At 34.2% G+C, this 20597-nt stretch overlaps 3 protein-coding genes across 3 annotated transcripts, besides 2 other annotated features; 1 reads left to right on the top strand and 2 right to left on the bottom strand.

The window, feature by feature from the left end:
* Positions 1–686: 686 nt before the first annotated feature.
* Positions 687–4332, bottom strand: N7516_008150 (uncharacterized protein; the record flags this gene model as incomplete). Its single annotated transcript, XM_057220870.1, has 19 exons — positions 687–820; positions 1241–1405; positions 1595–1706; positions 1754–1816; positions 1890–1931; positions 1991–2048; positions 2129–2156; positions 2206–2304; positions 2560–2643; positions 2773–2853; positions 2920–3043; positions 3099–3139; positions 3508–3595; positions 3668–3751; positions 3902–3948; positions 4001–4039; positions 4108–4186; positions 4229–4277; positions 4328–4332. The coding sequence occupies 19 exons, from the start codon at positions 4330–4332 to the stop codon at positions 687–689; spliced, it is 1422 nt and encodes a 473-aa protein (XP_057071142.1).
* Positions 4333–5544: 1212 nt separating this feature from the next.
* Positions 5545–6341, bottom strand: N7516_008151 (uncharacterized protein; the record flags this gene model as incomplete). Its single annotated transcript, XM_057220871.1, has 4 exons — positions 5545–5667; positions 5698–5747; positions 5805–5997; positions 6237–6341. Coding segments are annotated over 4 exons (471 nt in total), but the record flags the coding sequence as incomplete, so codon positions are not given.
* Positions 6342–12222: 5881 nt separating this feature from the next.
* Positions 12223–12228: a sequence feature (Short protein (N7516_008152, KAJ5926379.1) was converted to a misc_feature.).
* An 83-nt stretch (positions 12229–12311) lies between these two features.
* Positions 12312–12353: a sequence feature (Short protein (N7516_008152, KAJ5926379.1) was converted to a misc_feature.).
* A 5968-nt stretch (positions 12354–18321) lies between these two features.
* N7516_008153 (uncharacterized protein) lies at positions 18322–19759 on the top strand (the record flags this gene model as incomplete). Its single annotated transcript, XM_057220872.1, has 5 exons — positions 18322–18408; positions 18641–18715; positions 18791–18859; positions 19487–19565; positions 19728–19759. Coding segments are annotated over 5 exons (342 nt in total), but the record flags the coding sequence as incomplete, so codon positions are not given.
* Positions 19760–20597: the final 838 nt, after the last annotated feature.

Consider the following 20597-nt stretch of genomic DNA (forward strand, 5'->3'; position numbering starts at 1 on the left):
CGTATCCGTAGATAAGGATAGCGTATTTAGATAAGTAGTTAATATTAAAGAAAGCTATAGTCGACTCTAGATATAAAATGTAGCGCGAGGAAGCAAAAGGAATAGGCTTCCTCGCGTTTAGGGGAACCTATATACGCCATATAGGTCCTATAGATTATTTCTCTAAACATCCTATATACTTTATATATATCCCTAACAGCTAGGATAAGGTATAGATACTTAATAAACTATCTAAAATATTTAAGTTTAGATTTGTATATAGTATTAAGGAAAGAAAAGAAAATATATATTTTCCTACTATAATCGAAATATAATATAGTTTCTATCTACTCTATTTCCCGCGCTCGAGATACGCCCGTAACGGCTATATGGTTTTGACCTCTAATAGATACTCCGTACTCTAGGTATCTAGCTTACTCTATCGGTATACTATACTCTCTAATAGTAAACTAGAAAACATTATTAGCTAAGTTATCCTATTAAAGTAACTTAGGATAATAGATAGATCGAGACTAGGGAAATTTACTTACTAGATATCTATTAACGCAATTGTACTAATACCTAGAGTAAGTCGCTATTCCTCTTCGCCTACTAACTATAGCCGTCTTAATTAATTCTAATTCTTCTAAAGTCACTATCTTATATCGCGGCCCTTCGTAGAGACGGGTTATTTCCTAGACCTATTCTTAGAGCTCGGGGCAGTTCCCTAGTCCGTCACATAGTTTTAACGTAATAGTAAGGAGATTGCGGATAGTTTTAGTACGATTTTCGAGCTTTCTAGAATTAGCGCTAGCTTCTTTAGGATTTAGATCCGATATTACTTTTGCTAGATAAGTACGGCGATACTACGCGTCCAGCTAGGCGATTTTCGCAAATAAGATAGTTGCTGTAATAACGATACGGTAGAGACTTCGTATATATACCTAAGTTATCAAGTCTTAGTAATTTTCTAATACCCGAGTTAATATTAGTAATATTTTAGTAATACCTAGCTATGCTTCTAGAGGATCTTTTCTTAACTCCGTAACTTTAAATAAATAGATAATTGCAATTTCTTAGGATTTCATCTAAATTAGCCTTACGCCGAGAGTAATTTAACTATTAGATTCCTAGATTACTAGATTCGTTACCTCTATCCTAGCTAATAGGGAGGCAATTTCGTCCTATTCCAGTTTCTAGCTAGTAATAATCGCATCTATAAGCCGTTTTATCGGTTGATTCTCGGCCTATATAGTTTTACTAAGTTTTAAGGCCTCTATATTAAGTGCTTTAAGCTTTATAGCGGCGTTACTAAAAAGCAGAAACGCCCCCTTAGAGTTAAGCTTATATTCAATATTATTTAGACGCGATTTAAGGTTTACGAGGTCTATACGACCTTTAGCAAGGAACCGCTTATAAGTCTCGTCTATAACAGTACGATTAATAACACGATTATAACGTTTCGTCACAAATTAGCGAATAGGCTATTTATAGTTAGGGCACGAGGGTATAGCTATAGCGAGAGAAGAAGAGAGATCGCGGAGGTCTTCGAACTTTCTATCTTTATCCCTTATATATACTTAATCTAGGCCAACTAATCTATTAACCGACTTACTTATAAAGAAATAACCGTATCTAAGCACAATAATCGGAGTTTTATCGAGGTTAATTTCGGAATAGTCTTTTATTTCGATAAAGTCAACACGAGTATCACTCTTATCGCCATACTTTTAATATAGATTATTTAGACAATCTTCTCTATAGAGGCTTAGACACTAGTAGCCGTATTTAAGATTTTTAGTGTATCGCTTATTGTAGGGAAGTCGATTGTATAGTACTGTATAAGGCATTAAGTAGGAGCCTTAATAAGCGTAGGATTAGGTATATTTCTCGATATATAGTATATATACCTTTTCGTAAGTTAAGTCGTATATTAAATACGAGTATCGGACCTATAGTATAGTTAGTGTTTCTATATAATAATAAGATAATAGGTAATTGTAAGTCTTACTTCGTACTTTGCCTCGTAGGAACTATAGCTTTCCCTATCGTGGTATTCCTTAGGACACCTATAATTGTAAATACTATATAGACGGTTATATATTTTTATATACTTCGGATACTTAGTTATTCTTCTTCCGTTAATAACTTCCTAGAGACAATTTCTATAGCAATCACTATAGTTATAGCTATAGCTAAGGATATCGGTATATAGCTTAGGGCAACGGAAGATCGGGAATATAATATCCTTAAAATAGCTAACCTTAATTTTATAACTATACTTAGGAACAGCCTTTTCAACCTTAATATCGCACTTAATAAGCTCTAGATTTAATATCTAATAGTAATAGAGGACCTTCTTAATATAACTATAAGGAAGCTTAATATCTTAAATCTTCGTTAAGTAAAGGCCACAATCTTTACCACAAAGCCTAGGGCATTTATAGTAATAGGTTGATCGGATACGTAGGTAAGGCTTTCTATACGCAAAGCCGTCGTATATAACCGTTAAATAGCACTTAGCCTAGTATTAATAGCTATATAGCTTAAGTCGTCGGTTATACGGGAGACTATACCTACCCTCTAGACTCTTCCTTTTAAAGTCGTAAGGCTTAGAATATAGAATAGGCGTATCTAGATAGCGAGGACAGCATAGAGCTAACTCTATACTAACTATATTTATATAAGAGAGCTAAGAGTAGATATCGGCCTATATTTCTATATTAAGATATATTTCGGCGTTTCCGATAAGGTATATACTATATTAAGCCCGGCTAAGGAGCACGTTAATACGGTTCTCGGTACGTAAAAAGCTAACCTTACGCTTTTTGTTACTGCGAACTAGGGAGACCACTATCACTTTTGCCTCCTCGCCTTAGAAATTGTCGACTATAATAAGGCGGAGCGTCTAAAGTAATATCTTTTTCTTAAGTGCCTTACGACTATTTGACTCCGGATTCTTATCTTCTACCTTCTTAAACCTATCTATAGCTAAGGTTTCTAGGTCTCGCTCGCTAAGGTAAATCTTAAAATCTTTACTAAGCGATATCCTAAGCTTCCGTAACTACCCGGTATATAGGGTTAAGAGGGCAATATCCGTACTCTTATACTCTCCTTACCGAATAAGATACCGAATAAAAGTAGTAGCTATATCGACCTCCTATTAGTTGCTATAAGACTTAACACGGCTGCCGTTATCTCTCGAGTCTTCCTCGTATTAATAGTCTAGCTAGAAGAGGTTGTCCCTTATTCTAATAATATTAGGTAAAGCTATAGTGCTTTTATAGTCCTCGAGTTTAGGATAGACCCTCCTAATAAGTTACGAGATTTCGGGTCTTATTCTTCGCTATATATTAAGCTATATAATAGGGGTAGGCTTAAAACCTAGCTCGCCGAGAGCGCGTCTCTTAAACTAGCTTCTGTCTAGCTATTATACTATTCCTATAGATAATTTAAGACTAAGTAAATAATTTTGAATCTAGGGTCGTAGCTATCGATAATCTCTAATCTAAATAAAGTGCTTAATACCTAGTATAAGGGCTAAGATAACGTAGGCTTCTATTACTTCTACTACTTCCTCGTATATAATAACCTTTAATCCTAAGCGGCGTAATATCTTAATATAGCGTATAAGGGATATTATCGTGATTCCGATTATATCTACTTAAATTAGGGCTCGGCGATTAACCTTATTATAGACTATATTGATATCGTTATAAAGGCTTATAACGTGATTAATAGCCTTAAAAATCCGGGTAATTTCGCTTTCCCGCTACTATTTAAACCACTCTATTATAAGAATCTAGCGTTCCGGCTTTGTAAGAGTATGAATATCTTCCTAGGCAGCACGTATTAAGCGTTCTAAGCGTATAATATTAACTTTATCCTCGTTCTAACCTTTCTAGATTCTTATCGATTTAACCCTAAGCCAATAAAGCAATTTGTTATCCGTAATAATTTTGAACCCTTCTAGATCCGGTCGGTCAAGCTACTTATATATAGCAGGCCATTTTCTACGTACGAAGTTCCCTATAGCGGCCTAAGATAGGCCCTTTTAAGACTAGTATAGAGGTTTTATTGTATATCTAGTATCTTCTATATAGGCTTCGAGTTCCCTATAAGACTTACCGAGGGTCTGCGACTCTACCTTCGTCTTCCTAAAGTCTTTACTAATAACGCGAAGGTTCTTACCTTCAAGCTCGGGGGCCTAACTACGGCTACTAATATATATTACTTTCTAGATACCTACATCAAGAAGGTACTTTAAGAATTGGTCTAAGGCATAGTTAGTATAATACCTATAGTTCCTATAAGTAAGAATACCGGAAGGTATAAACTTACTACTTACATCATAATAATCGGTTTAAGGTTTATATTTTTCTTAATTTTAAGCAGAGCTTAGACAACCTTAACGCCTAAATAGGACTTTCCGGTGCCTAGTAGGCCTTAGATTAGGGTATACTCTCGTATAAGAGCTACGATAAGTCCCTAATACTAGCTATAATCTAGACTAGTCTAAGTTTGTAGCTTTAAGGTATCAACGGACTTAGAGGTACTTAGATCCAATATAATATTGTTAGCGGTAGGGGTTACGATCGAAGTCAGGGGAAAGATAAACCCTAGTTTACGCGTATATACCGGTAGGGGGATATTATATCGATCTTTATCACTCTTATAATCTAGCAAGACCTACTTTCGGAATACTAAATCCCCTTCGCGTTAGATTTGTTATAGGTTTTCTAGGATAGGGACGAACGTAGTAGGGATTAAACCATAGAATTCAACCAGAATACTAGTAAGTCTCTTATTATAAAGCTAGCCTAGGAATATTAGTTTATATTATAAATAAGCCGTAAGTTTGACCGTAATACTAGGTAAATATCTATTAGATATAAGACTACTCTTATTCTAGTATACTTGGTTTTTAGAAGCATTCTTTACGGTCACTTCGAGGAAGATAAGCTTTCTATAAGTTCCTTAGGACGTTAAAAAGTAGATAAGGCTTCCTTTATTAAGTCGATTAGAGTCTTCCTACCATTTAGATTGCTCTTTAGAGGTCCTTTTATAGAGCTATAGTAGAATAGAAAAGGATATAGTTACTTCGAGCTTATTCCTATTATTAATAAATATATACTAAACTTATACCCCCGGGTAGAGATATACCGCGTTGTCCTTACCTAATAGATAAGGACTTCGTATTAAATCAGTCTGCTGTTATAGACCCCTAAGAATATCTTTCGCTAAGCTAAAGATATCGTAGCGTAGTAGTCGGAACGATAAATTAATATATCTTTATAAAAGGTCGGCGAGAAAGTACGGTTATAGGAAATTAGTAGAGGGTAGATATTCTAGATTAATATTAATAATCTCTCTAAGAGTAGGAAGAATCAGAATTTCGGATATATCTACGAGGTCGTTATCGTATCTCCCGCTAGGTATTTATATATCTATTAGAAAAGACGATAGGACTAGCCTAGTCCTCTAGGGATCTCCCTTATATACCCTAGGTATAATAAGGTTATAGCTTACGTTAGTTACTAGGCTCTATATAACTTCTATTCTACTCTAAAGTCCGTCGAGGTCGGCTTTCGAGCATTCTTCCGTTATTTTAGAGGCTAGTTCGCGGGCTAGGTTAAGTAGTACGGGGAGTTTATCGTGAAATCGAGCGCGTCGGACCCTTAATAAGAGCTAGTAAAGGGTATTTAATAGTAATTTCACCGTATCTAGTAAAATAACCGAGGCAGATTCGCTGGTTTCTTTACCTCTACCTATAAGGCTCTAGCAGATATTACTTAGATATCTAATCGCTCGATCTCTATTCGTACTACTAAAGGATATATATAGAGTGCTAATATATAACTCGATAGAAAGACAGTCTAAGAGAGAATAATAGATAATAACTTTAAGGAACGGCTTATTATAAGCTAGAATAATTCCCTTAGAATTATACGCCTCTATAGTTACTAGGATAAAATCATATCTATAAAGCTCGTTATTTATAAGATCTTTAGCGAGAAACTAATAATTCTCTCTACTATCGCTTTCTAGAATTTCGAGAGCCCTATTCTAGAATTAAAGGAGCTCCTCTTATTTTATTAGAGAATATATAGATCTTAATATCCCGTTTCTTAGGAACCTCTTCTAGTCGAAGTATTAATTCCGAGCGTCTAGATTATAGGTTATAGGATAATATATAGCCGGGTTTGACCTAAAGTCGGAAGCCTTATTCATATCGTACGAGAATCTATACCTCTTACCGTAGTAGTACGTACTACGTTAAAAGTGTATATAGAATATTTCCGACTGATTGCGCTTTCTAGAGCTATTAGGTCCTCCTCGGTTACTCGTATTGCCCCGAGATCGCTAATTTCCGCGGTAAGTTATCGTAAAAGGAGATAGCTATAGAATTTATAGCTCTCGTGATTCTTAAAGTAGTAAAAGTATTTCTAACGCGGAAGGTTATACGGATAGATAGGTAGATATAATTGTCCGGAGAAGGGAAAGATAATTTTAGATACGCTAGGTAGGTATCCTCTTTAATAAGAGGGACGTAAGTAAGACTACCTTATACTTTATAAATCTAATATCTCCTAACGTCTTATAGGATAACTTATACCTATATAACCCCTCTTTTCAACATCTCTTTATAAGGGGGGGGGGGGAGGATCTAATATTTGCCTTTTATCTCCGCTCGCTTTTTTAGTTTAAATATAAAGGAGGGTTAGATAGATATAGATAAATTCGGTCCTCCTTCTAATCCTTAAAGTATAGTTACCGTAGTAAGACGAGTATTTTAATTGTACTACTCGGTCCTTCCGTCCTCTAATAAAAGCCGTTTGCTTCGAAGGATAACTTACGTTATAATCTCGCTATAAGTATAGTGTATAACGAAGCTAGTAGTTAGCGAAAACTCTTTCTAAATATAGAGAATAGGCTTACCTATCTCGTTGTTAGTCTATTTGCGTAATACGCTACTATATACTCTAGGCTTTAGAGGGTTGGATATTATATAGTTATTATCTAACGGACCTTATCGATAAGTAAAGACGTACCTACTCTATCCCTTTCTAGGAAAAGGCTTGCTTGCTTAATACTAATAGTCCCTAATTAAGCTATTAGGTCTTAATATATATCGGCCTTTATAGGGATGATTAGCTCTTAAATATTATATAAGATACCTAGTAGAGGCGGGCGACGTCTTACTATCTAGAACTACAAACTCTAAACCGCGAACTCTAAACTATAAAACTTTAAATCGCGGATACTCCTACCCTTACTTAACTCTCTAGGTTAGCCGGCGATCTAATCCTATAGTTAGTAGCGCTATAGACGTTTAGCTAGCGACTCTCTTACGAACCCTACTTTTAGGCTATTTTTAGAACGAGTCAGCGGGGTCGCCTTCTATTCCGGCTCGCCTAATCTCTAGGGTAAAGGGTAAGACCGCGGGGCTACTAATAACGTAGTAACGCCTTAACGGTCTAGACTCCGTATCTAGCCGATGATTAGTTTATATAAAGATAACTAGTCGTACTGTTATAACGTAACTAACTGTAATAGGCTAAGCTTACTATACTAATACTACGCCCTATCTTACCCCTAGACCTATCCGAGTTCGATACGTTATAAGAAGGGTTATTAGAGCCTTATCTATAAGGGAATTAAGATCCTTTCTATCTAGTAGTAAGAATCTATTATCCTTACGACTTTATAGCTTAACGTAGGGATATCGGTAGGTAGTATTTAATATATTACGAGTAAAGATATAAGGTAGTCTTATCCTAGGGCGGGCTCTATTAGAAGAAAGTAAGCCTACTTAAAGCGCTTCTTTAAGGTAGAGCGAGTAGTAGCGAGGAACCAATCACATATTAGCTCCTCTAATCTATTATTACCCCCCTACTTTCTTTTTTAAACGGTACTTCGTACGTTTTTTCCTAGCTCGCTACTAATCGCTCCTTAAAGTAATTATATCTATTTTATAATATCCCTCTACTATACCGTTGTTTATTATAGTACGACTACTAGAGAATTACTAGTTATAGTAACCATATTGCCGCTATACTTATAAGAATTAGAGGTATACTAGCCTTAGGAATAGTATTAGTTATTATTTATGATTTTCGACTAAGCTCGACTAATATTAAGCTACTACGCGTAGAGCGGGATTATCTAGAGCGTTTATAGCGATCGGGGCCTATATAATATAAGAGATTTTTACGTATAAAAATAATATATATAAATAACAAAATATATACTAAACTAGGGCTTCGATCCTCTCGGGTCATCGGAATTTACTTAGAAGGAATCCTAAAGATACCCCTCTTAGGATATACGTAGACTTATATAGCTTAAAATAAGAGCGTACTACAGATAAGACGTATAGTACCCCGAGAGAAATCTAATAGGAGTTATACTAGGATAAGAGACTACTTTTATTACTATAATAGAGCTATATAGAGTATCCTAAAAGTAGTAATATAAAAGGACGTTAACAATAGACTATTTTTAGATAGCTTATTTTAAGAGTAAGGGTTACTTAGAAGGCCGAGAATAAGAGATCTCTTAAAAGCAGTCTCTACTTATAGGAGAATCCTCTTAAGAGGAAATTAGTTATAATACGTCCTACCGAAGAGCCCCGGCGATATAGAAAGGAAAACGTTATATAAGCTACTTCTTAATACTATTTCTCTCCTAGTCCAATCATTCTAGGCTTAATCTAGTCTTAGGATAGTCTAGAGCGATTGGGAAATACGTACGACGGTTCTTAGCTAGAGACCACGCTATACGAGTAAGGGCTAGTATTATTAGCTTATTAGCTAAAGAGTAGGTCCCCCGCAGTAGCCTTCAATTCGGTAGTAGGCGATAAATAATATACTTAAGATCTAGATCAAAATACCTATAACCTATATAATATAAAAAGGAATCGCGGTTGCCCAGTCTTCTAGAGTCGCGATTCTAAACCGCTAATAGGGTGTCCGACCAATAGATATATAGTAATTACCTCGAACCGCTAAATCTAATTAGTAGTTCCGTACCCTAATAAAGCTCCTTTCCCGTATACTTCTCGTTGCTATATATAAGTTTTAACTCTACTCTTAGCGGTATATTAAGGTATATTCCTAGAAAATACGTATAGACCGTTCTACCCCGCGGCTTCACTCTTTTACCTCCTTCGTACTTAGCCTAGCTTAGCTTTAGGGTTATAGGGTTTTATATATATCAATCTATATATTCTCTTCTTATAATTGCTTCGTACTCTACACCTTTTTGTCTTTTTACTAGAACGCTCTCTAGTCTATTGCCATATATACCTCTCGAGAGTTACGTATTCTATCGCTATATATACTAGCCTAACTGTTTATATACTAGTTCTTAACGCTTATTTTATTACTATTCTAGATACGCTCCCTCCGGGTTTATAATAATTATGCTCATCGCGTACGTCTAACTACAACTATTTAATTACTTAGGTATTCTACTTATCGTTTATCAAACTTACCCTCCGTTCTTAAACAACTAGTAAACAAAAACGCGTGGATCGTTAGTCCTAAAGGGCTAGCCCTATTACTCCTACTAAACTAAACACAAGTCCTAAAATATATATACTCTCCGGACGATTAGTAATACTCCGAGCCTACTAAAACAAATACTATATATAATAAAGATAAGGTAAGCGCTTAAATCACGTATAGGTATAGCGGACGAGATTAAGGCCTTACCATAGGCTACTTCTCCGACTCTAGAAAGGCGCTCTAAAAGACCAAGGAAAGTATAATATAATATAACTACGCTATTAAGATTTAACAAGTAAATAGTAAATTTATTAAATTGCTTAATTATCTCTTCGATATTATATTTGTTATTCATCAATTATTTCCTCTCCTATTAGTCAATCTTCGTTTATATATAACATAATATCAATCTATATAGTTTAATATTTCTTTCACCCTTTCCGTCTCTACTTTCCAATTCTTCGTTTTAGGACCGATACGCGTAATACGCGCGTCTTCTAATTATAGATATAGGTCTAACCCTAATATATAAGTAGTACGTATTAGGATAATAGGATAATACTATTAGTATAGTAGATCTAACACTTCGATATATAATATAGAACCTCGTAAAGTAAGTTCCGTCTCTATACTCTAACGAATATATACCTTATATACTAGGGCTTAGGACCCTTAACTAAACTTTATCGAGACTTACGGCGCTACGTTATACCTACTCGTAAAAACCTAGGCGTATAAAACAGCTCGTATAAATATAACGAGGTCCTTAGTAGGTTAATTATTCGTAGCGATAAGAGGGTACTATAAATATCTTAGTAATATCTAGTAAATACGATACGATACTTCTAGCTACTTTACCTTTCTTAATAATTTAATAGATTCCGTCGAGGCTACTAATAAGAATCCGAAAGTATCTAAGTCGACTAGCTACCGATTTAAATCATTAACTCCGGCAATTCCGATATCCTTCTTATACTTTTATATAAGCGCTATAGTAATTCTAGGAATAGTATTAGCGTATATTATATTAGTCTTAGTCTATAAGCATTCTAAGTATTAATCTAAGTAGGCTATAAGAAATATCAGCGGCGTATTTACTCGAACGAGCCTAGGACTAACCGATCTTTATTCTACTATTTATACCGAGCAGTATTTTACCATACGATAGTGACTACTACGTAAGTCTAAAACTACTAAGATAGTATAGGCCGTCGAGAATCTTATCTATTAGTTTATCTATAAAAATAGAGACGATAAGACTTACCTACGACATTATTATAACTAGTTCTAATTCCGTAGGATATATATTTAAAGAGGAAACAATATTCTATAAGATAAGCAGGAGATCCTTAACGAAAATATATATAGAGTTTGCGTCTATATAGCAGTCTCGAGACGAGAGGATATTAGTATAATCAAAACAGCTAAATCGTTAAATTAGTCTTTTAGTATCCGCTTTAGAATACTCTCGTATAGCTTACAATCGAGATAGATTAGAACGATAGGTCGCTATAATAACTTCCCTTACGATATCGTATAATAGGGCTAGTCGATACTTATTCTAAGGTAACTCTTACCTTACAATTAGCACCAAAGATATATCCCCTCCTAGCCTATAAAGCTAAGGAAGGCGTAAGGTTCTAGGAGGTCCCTCGATAGATTTTTTTATATACTAGTAAAGTAGAGGGTAATTTCTCTTTCCTAATTCGGGATATATCATATCTTCTTACTAAGACAAATAAAAATAAACCTAGTATTAGCCCCGGTAGGTACTAGTAGCTTTTAATAAAATTTCCTTTTCACAAATACCATATATATAGGTCGCCCTCCGACTTTATTATATAACTCGGAACGTTCTTAACTATTAAAATCTTCCTTTTAAGAGCCCGCCGCTAGCCTAGTTCCGGTAGCCCGTATTTAAATAGTTTAGGCCGCTCTCAATTTTAACCGTTCTCAATTTTAACCGCTCTCAGTTTTAACCACTCTCAGTTTTAACCGCTTTTAGTTTTAACGGTTCTTAGTCTTAACCACTATCGGCTTAAAATAGTCTTAGGTTCTTAACTATACTAGTAATAACGTCTCTAAAATAGTCTCGAAGCCCTAGATACCGTACCTTATATTTAACGCTTCTGCTTAGCAATACTATAACAGGTTGAATTGAGCTACGTAGGGGATTGCTATATATCAAAATCTATACCAGTAAAAGATATTAACTTATTTTAATATAGTTTACTAACTAATCCTTATATATAGTTCTAAAGGTTACTATCCTAGACTAGCTCTCTCTAGTCTACTTTAGCAACTTTATTAATAAGTAGCGGTTTGAAAATATATATAAAATACGGTCTTTAGCTATATATATACTAGCGAGTAGACTATACCGAAGATATACGTTCCTAGTCCTACGCATACTACCTATACGTTGTAGTCGTCTATATTTCTAACCCCCTACAACTTAGAAAGATATAATAGAAATTCTTCTCTACGAAAGTGTTCTTAAGCTCCGTTTTCTATTTATAAGGCCTACGATTACTTTTATATAAAAATTAGAAATACCTCTTAGTTTCCTTACAAATTTTAGTATTAGCTACCTTATTATATAGTATAACAAAGTACTCTATAGTTCGTTACAACGCCCTAAAATAGTAATCGCTAGCAGCTTCGGTATTACTTTATTAGCCGATTTATAAGGGCTATAGTCGGGTAGAGATTTATAGACTATAGGCTAACGACGCTAAGTCTATATAAGTTAGAGATAAGACGTTTAAGTGGCTAAAAATATAAGCAAAATCTTACTATTTCCTATTTAGTTAGGATAGCGACATCGGGGTAAGAATAGTAGGTATAGAGGCGGCCGTTCGGCATTTCTATAACTACCTAACTTTTAATTAAATATAAGCGCTAGAAATCATTATAACGGCGTAGTAGGTTATTATAGCGCTTACGTAGCTACTCCTACTTTATATAACGCTTACGTAGCTACTCCTATTTTATAGGACTCTCAACCGGCGCTATTTAGAAACTCGATATTATAGAACTATAGTAATAAGGAGATAGAAAGAAGCGGCCTAGGCCTATTATATAAATCTAGATTTATATAGGTAGAACTATTACTCTAGACACGTTTATCTCTAAGTAATATATTGCTTTTAGAGCCCTCTTAAAGTTACCCTAGTTAGTTAGGAATCGGTTAAATACGTTCGCCCGTCTGTGAACGTACAGCACTATAAGCGAACTACTAATACGAATATCTCGAACTAGACCGAAATAATATAGAATTTAGATTCCTTAACATTTTACTTTATCTATTACTAAGCCCGGCGGAAAATCTATATTCCGTTTTATTATAATACTAACAAAATTCGCAAACGTAAATCTAAGTAAACTATAAGTCCTATTAACCGCTTCGTCTCCTAGAGATATAATACCGTCTTAAAAGTCGCGATTAAAAGTATATAGAGATAAATAAGTCGTTTTCCTATTTACCTTATATACAAAAAGTTCTATATATTCGTCGTTATTAAGCTTCGAGGTTTTCTTATAATTCGTATCCTAAATTTGCTAATCAATATATATTATAAGATATATCCTTCCCGATAAGTAATACCACGGACTAAGGAAGAACGGCTTAATTATAGTAAGCCCCTAATAATATAGCTCGCCACATAAGTATACTAATAGTCTTTAAAGGGTTGCTAGGGGATATTTCTACGTTTCGAGAGAGTATCCCTAAGAAGGTACCTTTCCGCGCTTAGTACCTTATCTTAGAAGCAGTATAAAAAATATTAGAGCAAAGTAGATTCCGCTTTATCTAACGTTAGCTACCTTAGGCGTATCGGTCGGCCGAGTAGGTTTATATAGAGTTAATAGAGCTATACAAACTCTTCCTATTTTTAAATTAGTATAAAAAATACGTATCTTCGAAAGGTTTTTACTAGATATTAGCTAAGCTTCGCAGCCTAAGGTATATAATATACAATATACGCTATACGGCAGTCTATAGAATTCTTTAAGATAGCGAATCCTTGCTTAAAATGCTTTAGGCTACTATTGCTTTCGCTAGCTATATAGGCGATAAGGAATATATATAATAGCTTAAATTCCTTTATAATACTTTGAATAATTTACTATTTCAAATAAATAAGCGCTTATACTATCTTTAGCGGAGGGTAATAGTTTAGATTCGGATATATCACTCCTATCTAGTAGAGCTGATATAAAGGCGTACCCTTCTTCTAGAGACAGCCCGAAGGTTAATAGAACAAAGCGAAGATATATTTAATTTATAGGTATAAGATATTATAAAAAAGAACCTATTATTATGTTAATATAAGGTAAGCAACTAACCCTCTACTTTATAAGTCTCCTAAGTAAGATCTTATTTTAAGCTAGCGATAGGTCTATTATATTATATAAGCGACGCGGTAGGTAAATAATAGCCCCCCGCGAATTTATAAGTACTATCCGTAACGCTTATAATTTAAAATATCTACTAAGATTGACGAACTACGACGTCTTTTAGTAGAGGAAAGGGAGAAGATATCTAAAACCAACCTTCCCGCTTCCCTTAACGGTATCTATAACCACTTCTTCTATAGTCTCACAATTTAGTAGGATAAGATACAATCTACGTATAGAGATCCCGCTAACGCGATTAATAAACTATGCCCTAGAAGACTTAAAGCCTATAACTCTTTTACAAAAGAATAAGAGGATATTTAGCGGTTACTAATAAATTCTTCGCTTATTAAAGCTAGACTATTTACTTCTCTTTATACCTTAGAAGAAACTAGAGAGATATCCGGCGGTAGCTTATTAGCTCGGAACTAGACCTTAATTACTTTCTTCGCCTAATCATAAAGAACTATATTAAAAGAACTCTATAGCGATCTAAGACTACGACAAACATTTAGGTTAAGAGGGTCGATACGCTTTAAGAACCACTCTAATATACTAAGCCCCGAGTAGGAACTTAAGAAGCGAATATAGAATATCGATATTCGTAGTCGGCTATAATAATATTCACCGCGTCTAGCTACCTAAGAATAAAGCGAACTAAGCACTATAGCGACCTATGGCCCGAGAACCCCGCCTCCCGCGCGAAGTAGCCGGCCTTATACCGATCAATTCTACGTCTATAACAACCCTAGCCAATCATCCGAATCGATCTATCGCGTCGTAGCTTATATTAAATAGTATAAATCTCCGTATAAGGTGATACTAGGCTATATCTATAAAGGGCTAGAGGATATAGATATTAATAAAGTAGTTAAGTAATAAGATAATAAGTCCCTAAAAATTTATATTCCGTCGCGCGATTACTAGACTTCTTATATAGCTATATAACTATATTATTCGTACTAGTACGGAAATTAAGGTACTAAGTACTAGCGAAGCTAATATTTATCTACGAATTAGAGAATCCCGGGACGCTTCTATACTACCTCTCTATTCTAAAAAGAGACGTTAGGGACTCACTAGCTAGAACCCTTAATTAACGGCCCAAATCGTCTATATTTAACCGCCGTAGGGCAATCTCTCGCTTTCACTCCCTAAAGATATAAGTTACGGCCTCGGAATTAAGCTTAGAGACAATAAGCAATCGACTTATTACTAAGATAGGAAGCGGTAGTCGTAGATATTCTAGGCAGTATCCTAGATAAGGAGGTACCGTCTTCTAAATATCGCCCTCTAAGAACGAATAGGTTACTTCGAATATCTCCGATACAACTACCCTAGGCGAAATAACCTAGTATTAGAGGTTGCTAACTAATAGAGACGTATAACGAGATATAGACGAGGCTAATCTAACCCTAATACGCCGAGCCGGGACCTATAGATATAGCGTAATATTAGACAGGGACAGCCAACGTCGATCAATATAGCACTAATACTAGCTACGTAAGGGTCGTTCTCGAGGGAGACGGAAAATCATCGGTATTACTATACGTTAAGGTATCTATATAGAATATTAAACGGAGGAGAGCTAGATCAACCTTACCCCAATATCCTTAACCATAGAAAAGGGCACCATATATAAATATAACCACTTTCCTCAAACGGTTACAACGTTAGTTGTTTTAGATAGTTAATATAGATTGTGAAGTACTAGATATATACGGTTCTCGGGGTACTCTTTTGAAAATTACGCTATCGTTATATAGATATACTATACCTACAAAATATATCGTACTAGAGTTTACAAAATAGTTTCGGTATAAAGCTACTATAAACGACAAACTCCGTTCAATCTAAGATATATATATACCTCTTTACCTTAGAAGCATCGACTTAGCTTAACCGTTCAACTACGACGGTATCGTATATCTTAAATATATGATATTATTAAGTCCGGGAGGACAGCCTATTAACCTAGTACTAAAGGAAATAAGTCGAGATTGCCTTAGTACTAAGATAAAGGAATCGCTCTTAGAAATGTACCTTCTATATATTCTTTATAAAGATCTAGCCCCGCGATATTAGCTATACAATCTAGAAAGTAAAAAGGTAGTTTTTTTGATTTTAAAAGGGCCGAGATTATTAAATCGCGATCTATCCTAGGGATAATATCACTATATCGCGAACGAAAGCGGATACTACGTAATAGAATTGATATTAAACAGAGTAGTATAGGAATTACGAGGTTAGAAGGTTTAAACGAGGATCTAGTAAACGTAGTTACGATTCTAGCGATCACACTAAGTAACCTAGATTATATTCGGAATCTTCGTATTAATAATTTTATCTATTTACGCTTCGTAGCTATCGGATTTTTTTTATTTTAAACTTAGATTAAAAACACTATTATCTAATAGCTAATTATATTCGAGGACTAATTATAGCCGTACGCGGATCAGATCTAATATATAATATAACTAATTCGTAAGACTTTCTACTATCGTTTCTAAATCTACTTAGCCTAGGCTTCCCGAATTCTAGATTGCTTAAGAGTAATACGAAGTTTATAAACTACTTAAAATACCCGTTTATTATTAAGTGGCCTTGCCTCTAGCTCGAAGTGATACTACAACGTTAACTCTTAGGAAATATTAATAATCGCCATTATTAAATTAAGAAGATTTTCGAAATAAGACCGATAAAACTAGTTCTTATTCTCTTATTAATCCCGTTAATAAATTCTTTCTTCCTTTAACTCTTAAAGTAATAGGCGGTTTCGTAACTTTAAGCACTTTAGACGCGTTCGGATAGTTTCTAATACTATAGTAGAACCTTGGGCTAGTACAATCTAATAATCTAGTGAATTTATTTCCGGTAGATTGTGTTAAAAAGGAAGTATTATTAGCATAGAACTCAACATATCTTTCGGAGATTCCGGTAAGCGACTGTAAATGCTTAAAGCATCATCTATAGACGGATGCTGCTTAGTCGCCTTTAGTAACATTTTAGACAAAATACGTGGCTATATACCTCCCCTTTATACCACGACTATCTTATATAGATATAAAGAGCTAGTCCCTAAGTAGGCGCTCTTTTCTACAGCGGTTACTAAAAGCTTTAAAATTCCTACACTTTAAAGGCTAAAGACTAACCTAGTGTCAATTTCCTGCGGGCCACTCACTTATTTTGACAAAGTTTCCAATTTTCACGGAGTGGTTAATTAAGAGAGTGGTTAATTGAGAGAGTGGTTAATTAAGAGAGTGGTTAATTAAGAGAGTAGTTAATTGAGAGAGTAGTTAATTGAGAGAGTGGTTAATTGAGAGAGTGGTTAATTAAAGAGTGGTCGATTGAAGAGTGGTTAATTGAGAGAGTGGTTGATTGGGAGAGTGGTTGATTAAAGAGTAGTCGATTAAAGAGTGGTCGATTGAAGAGTGGTCGATTGAAGAGTAGTTAGTAACGTCTTTATCGAATCAGCTAGACTAGTAATATAGACTTGACTATATTACCTATAAAGGTACAGCTCTGCTTTATAAAGTGATATATTTTAGACTTTCTACTATATCCTAACTTATAATTTTGTCTTTATAATATATATTCAATCTAAACATCGAAATTATACGTCTTAAAACTCCTTTCGTCCTTAGACTAGCCGCGTTAGCATCTGCTTTATGGTCAGTCACTTACTATATTACAACTGATTATTTAGGCGCGGGGAAAGAGGTTAGAGGTTACGAAGCGGGGTACTAGACCCTAGAGGACGGCACGGAATCGGTTATAGTCTCTACCGATAGTAATAATAATATTACCTTAAGTATAGGTAGCAATTATAACGCTCTTTACGGAGATAAAATTCTAAGCGGAGTAACCGACCTCTATATTAATACCGCTATCTATTCCTTTTTATCTTTTTAATCTTAAGTTATTTCCTATAGTACTATTCCTACCGCAATATACCTATAAATTAATACTATAAGATTTATTAAAGCCCTAAAAATACGCTTAATAGGTATTAATAAAGGCTTAGCTAATAGGCTAAGATAGGTTTCTATTTCTACTTATTACTTACTATATATATATAGTTCCTAGTTATATATATCTAGACTCCTTTACTAGCTTTTCTTATTTAAGATTATCGTAGCGATCTCTACCGGAGAAGCTAAGGAAAGCTATACTCATAGTTAGTTTTATTTTATCCTTTTCTTATTATACTTTAGTATTATACCTAAATTTTTATTAAGGGGTTAGTTATCTTATTATAGGCTATAACGATTAGTCACTAAGACTATTTACCGACTATAAATAGTACGTATATCCTCTTCCTTATCGATAATATACTCTTTTTAAAGCTTATTAGGTCGGGTTATCCTATTAGATATAACCTTACTACTCTCTTAATATATACTTTATCCTTTCTTTTATACTAAGTCTAGTATAGCTAGCTAACGCTACCTATATTCTCTCCTTAGATAAGATTAAATCGACTAATATTACTACTCGTAACGTTAACGGATATCGTTCCGTAGTATACTTTATAAACTAGATATAAGCTTAAACTATAATATTCTACTATAAAATCAAAATAACTTATTAAAGTCTATTAGAATATCTATACTCGTAACTTTTAGCCTTAGGATATTCCCGCTAAGAAACTAATCTATATTCTCTACGTATTTGCTAACGTCCGAGCCTCTAGTAAAGTGATCCTATCGGACCCTTAATCAGATACCGATAAGTACTACCCTACTAATTCCTAGACCGATACCGGTAATAATATCTATAGCTATATTAAAGAGCTTTTTCTACTTAAAAAGAAAAACCGTAAACTTAAGGTTCTTCTATCGATTAGAGGCTAGGCGTATTCTTCTAACCTTAGGCTAGCCTTTAAGACTAAAGGGAGACGCTAGAAGTTTGCTAATAGTTCCGTCGAGCTACTAAAGGACTTAGGCTTCGACGGTATTAATATTAATTTTAAAGTAAGTTTACTATCTCGTTTATAATATTTAATGCTAATATTAGATAGTATCCTAGAAATAATAACGGAGCGGACTAATTTGTTAATACCCTACGCCGTCTTCGTAAGGTATTTTTATACTTCTTTTATTAATAGGTCTATAAAACTAAAAATTTTTAGGCCTTAGATTTATATAGTTCTACTAACGTAGACGGCTATTATTTCTTACTTACTACTTTATCTCCTACTAGTCCGTATTATTCGTTTAAACTTCTTAATAAAGCTAACTAATTACCTAAAAGAGTATCTTGCCTAAATAGATTAGTATCTAGACTTCTAGAACCTAATAGCCTATAATTACGCCGGAAGCTAGGATACCGTTGCCGGCTATAGCGCTAATCTATATATATCTAATAGCAACCTAGCTAACACTCTATTTAATACGGACTAAGTAATTGATTACTATACCTCGTACGGAGTAGCCTCTTATAATATTATTCTAGGTATACCTCTATATAGCCGGGCCTTTACTAATACTAGCGGCCTTAGCTAACCTTATAACGGTGTTAGTATTAGTAGCTAGGCGGATGGTATATAGGACTATAAAGCTCTATCTTAAACCGGTTATAAGGTCGTAAATCTAGACTAGGAAGCTGCTAGCTACTACTATAACTCGGGGTCGCGTTTGTTTATTAGCTATAATATCCTAGAGATTACGCGTAAAAATAGTAAGTATATTAAATTTAAGGGCCTTAGTAGTAGTATATAGTCGGAGCTTAGCGGTAATAAGTAAGGTAATAATAGTTTGATTTCTATAGTATGTTTTATATTCTATATACATTTTATTATCTTACTTACTTTAAACTTATAGGTTGTAAGTACTCTTAGAGGTACTAGTGCTCTAGATAAGAGCGATAATTAGTTAAACTATCTTATTTCTAAATACGATAATTTGAAGGCCTACTTTTAGCCTTTATTAACTTACGTACTTAATAATTAATTAAAGGCTAGTAGCTAGTATATTATATCTAAAGTAGATATAATAAATTCGCCTTCGTACTTATCTACTAGCACTCTATCTACTACTAGGATTAAGTTTTAACTAATATAAGATTAAATAAAACTATTAATATAGTTATAACCCGTATTACCTTTTATAATAGAAATATAAACTTACTTTCTTAAATACCTTTTAATATCTACTTTAAATTTTATATTGTTAGTATAATAATATATTTTAGCTTAAAGGTTTATCCTACGCTATAATTTCTATAAGCAGAGGAGATTACAATAAATAATATAAGAAACGCCTATATACTAGCTAAGGGAATCGGACTATTTGTACTAAGAAGGATAAGTTGAGATATCTTAATATTGATAGAATTTTGAAATAGATTATAAAGAAGTTGGTTAAGTATAGTAGTAGTAGTAGTAGTAGATTATTTTATTTATACTATCCCCTCGCGAGTTGATTTAACTACTAGACTAAAATACGAATCTATACCTAGCTTAGTAGGTTGTGGTTTAGAATATAACTTCGCGAATAATATATAGGATACGATAATTATATATCTTTAGTTATATATATATAGAGAGATCTACTTCCTAATACTAACTTAGAGCCTCGTTACGGCCTTTCGTGGCAAACTACCGCTTTAATTGTTAGGCTGCCCTTATAGCGCACGACTACGAAACCGCTATAACGCCTCGGAGAAGTCTAATACGGCTTAAATCGTCTTTACCCTCGAGACGGTATTTAG

The sequence above is a fragment of the Penicillium verrucosum genome (genome assembly GCF_028828655.1).
Source record: "Penicillium verrucosum strain IBT 35672 chromosome Unknown utg000003l_segment0_segment0, whole genome shotgun sequence".
Taxonomy (NCBI): domain Eukaryota; kingdom Fungi; phylum Ascomycota; class Eurotiomycetes; order Eurotiales; family Aspergillaceae; genus Penicillium; species Penicillium verrucosum.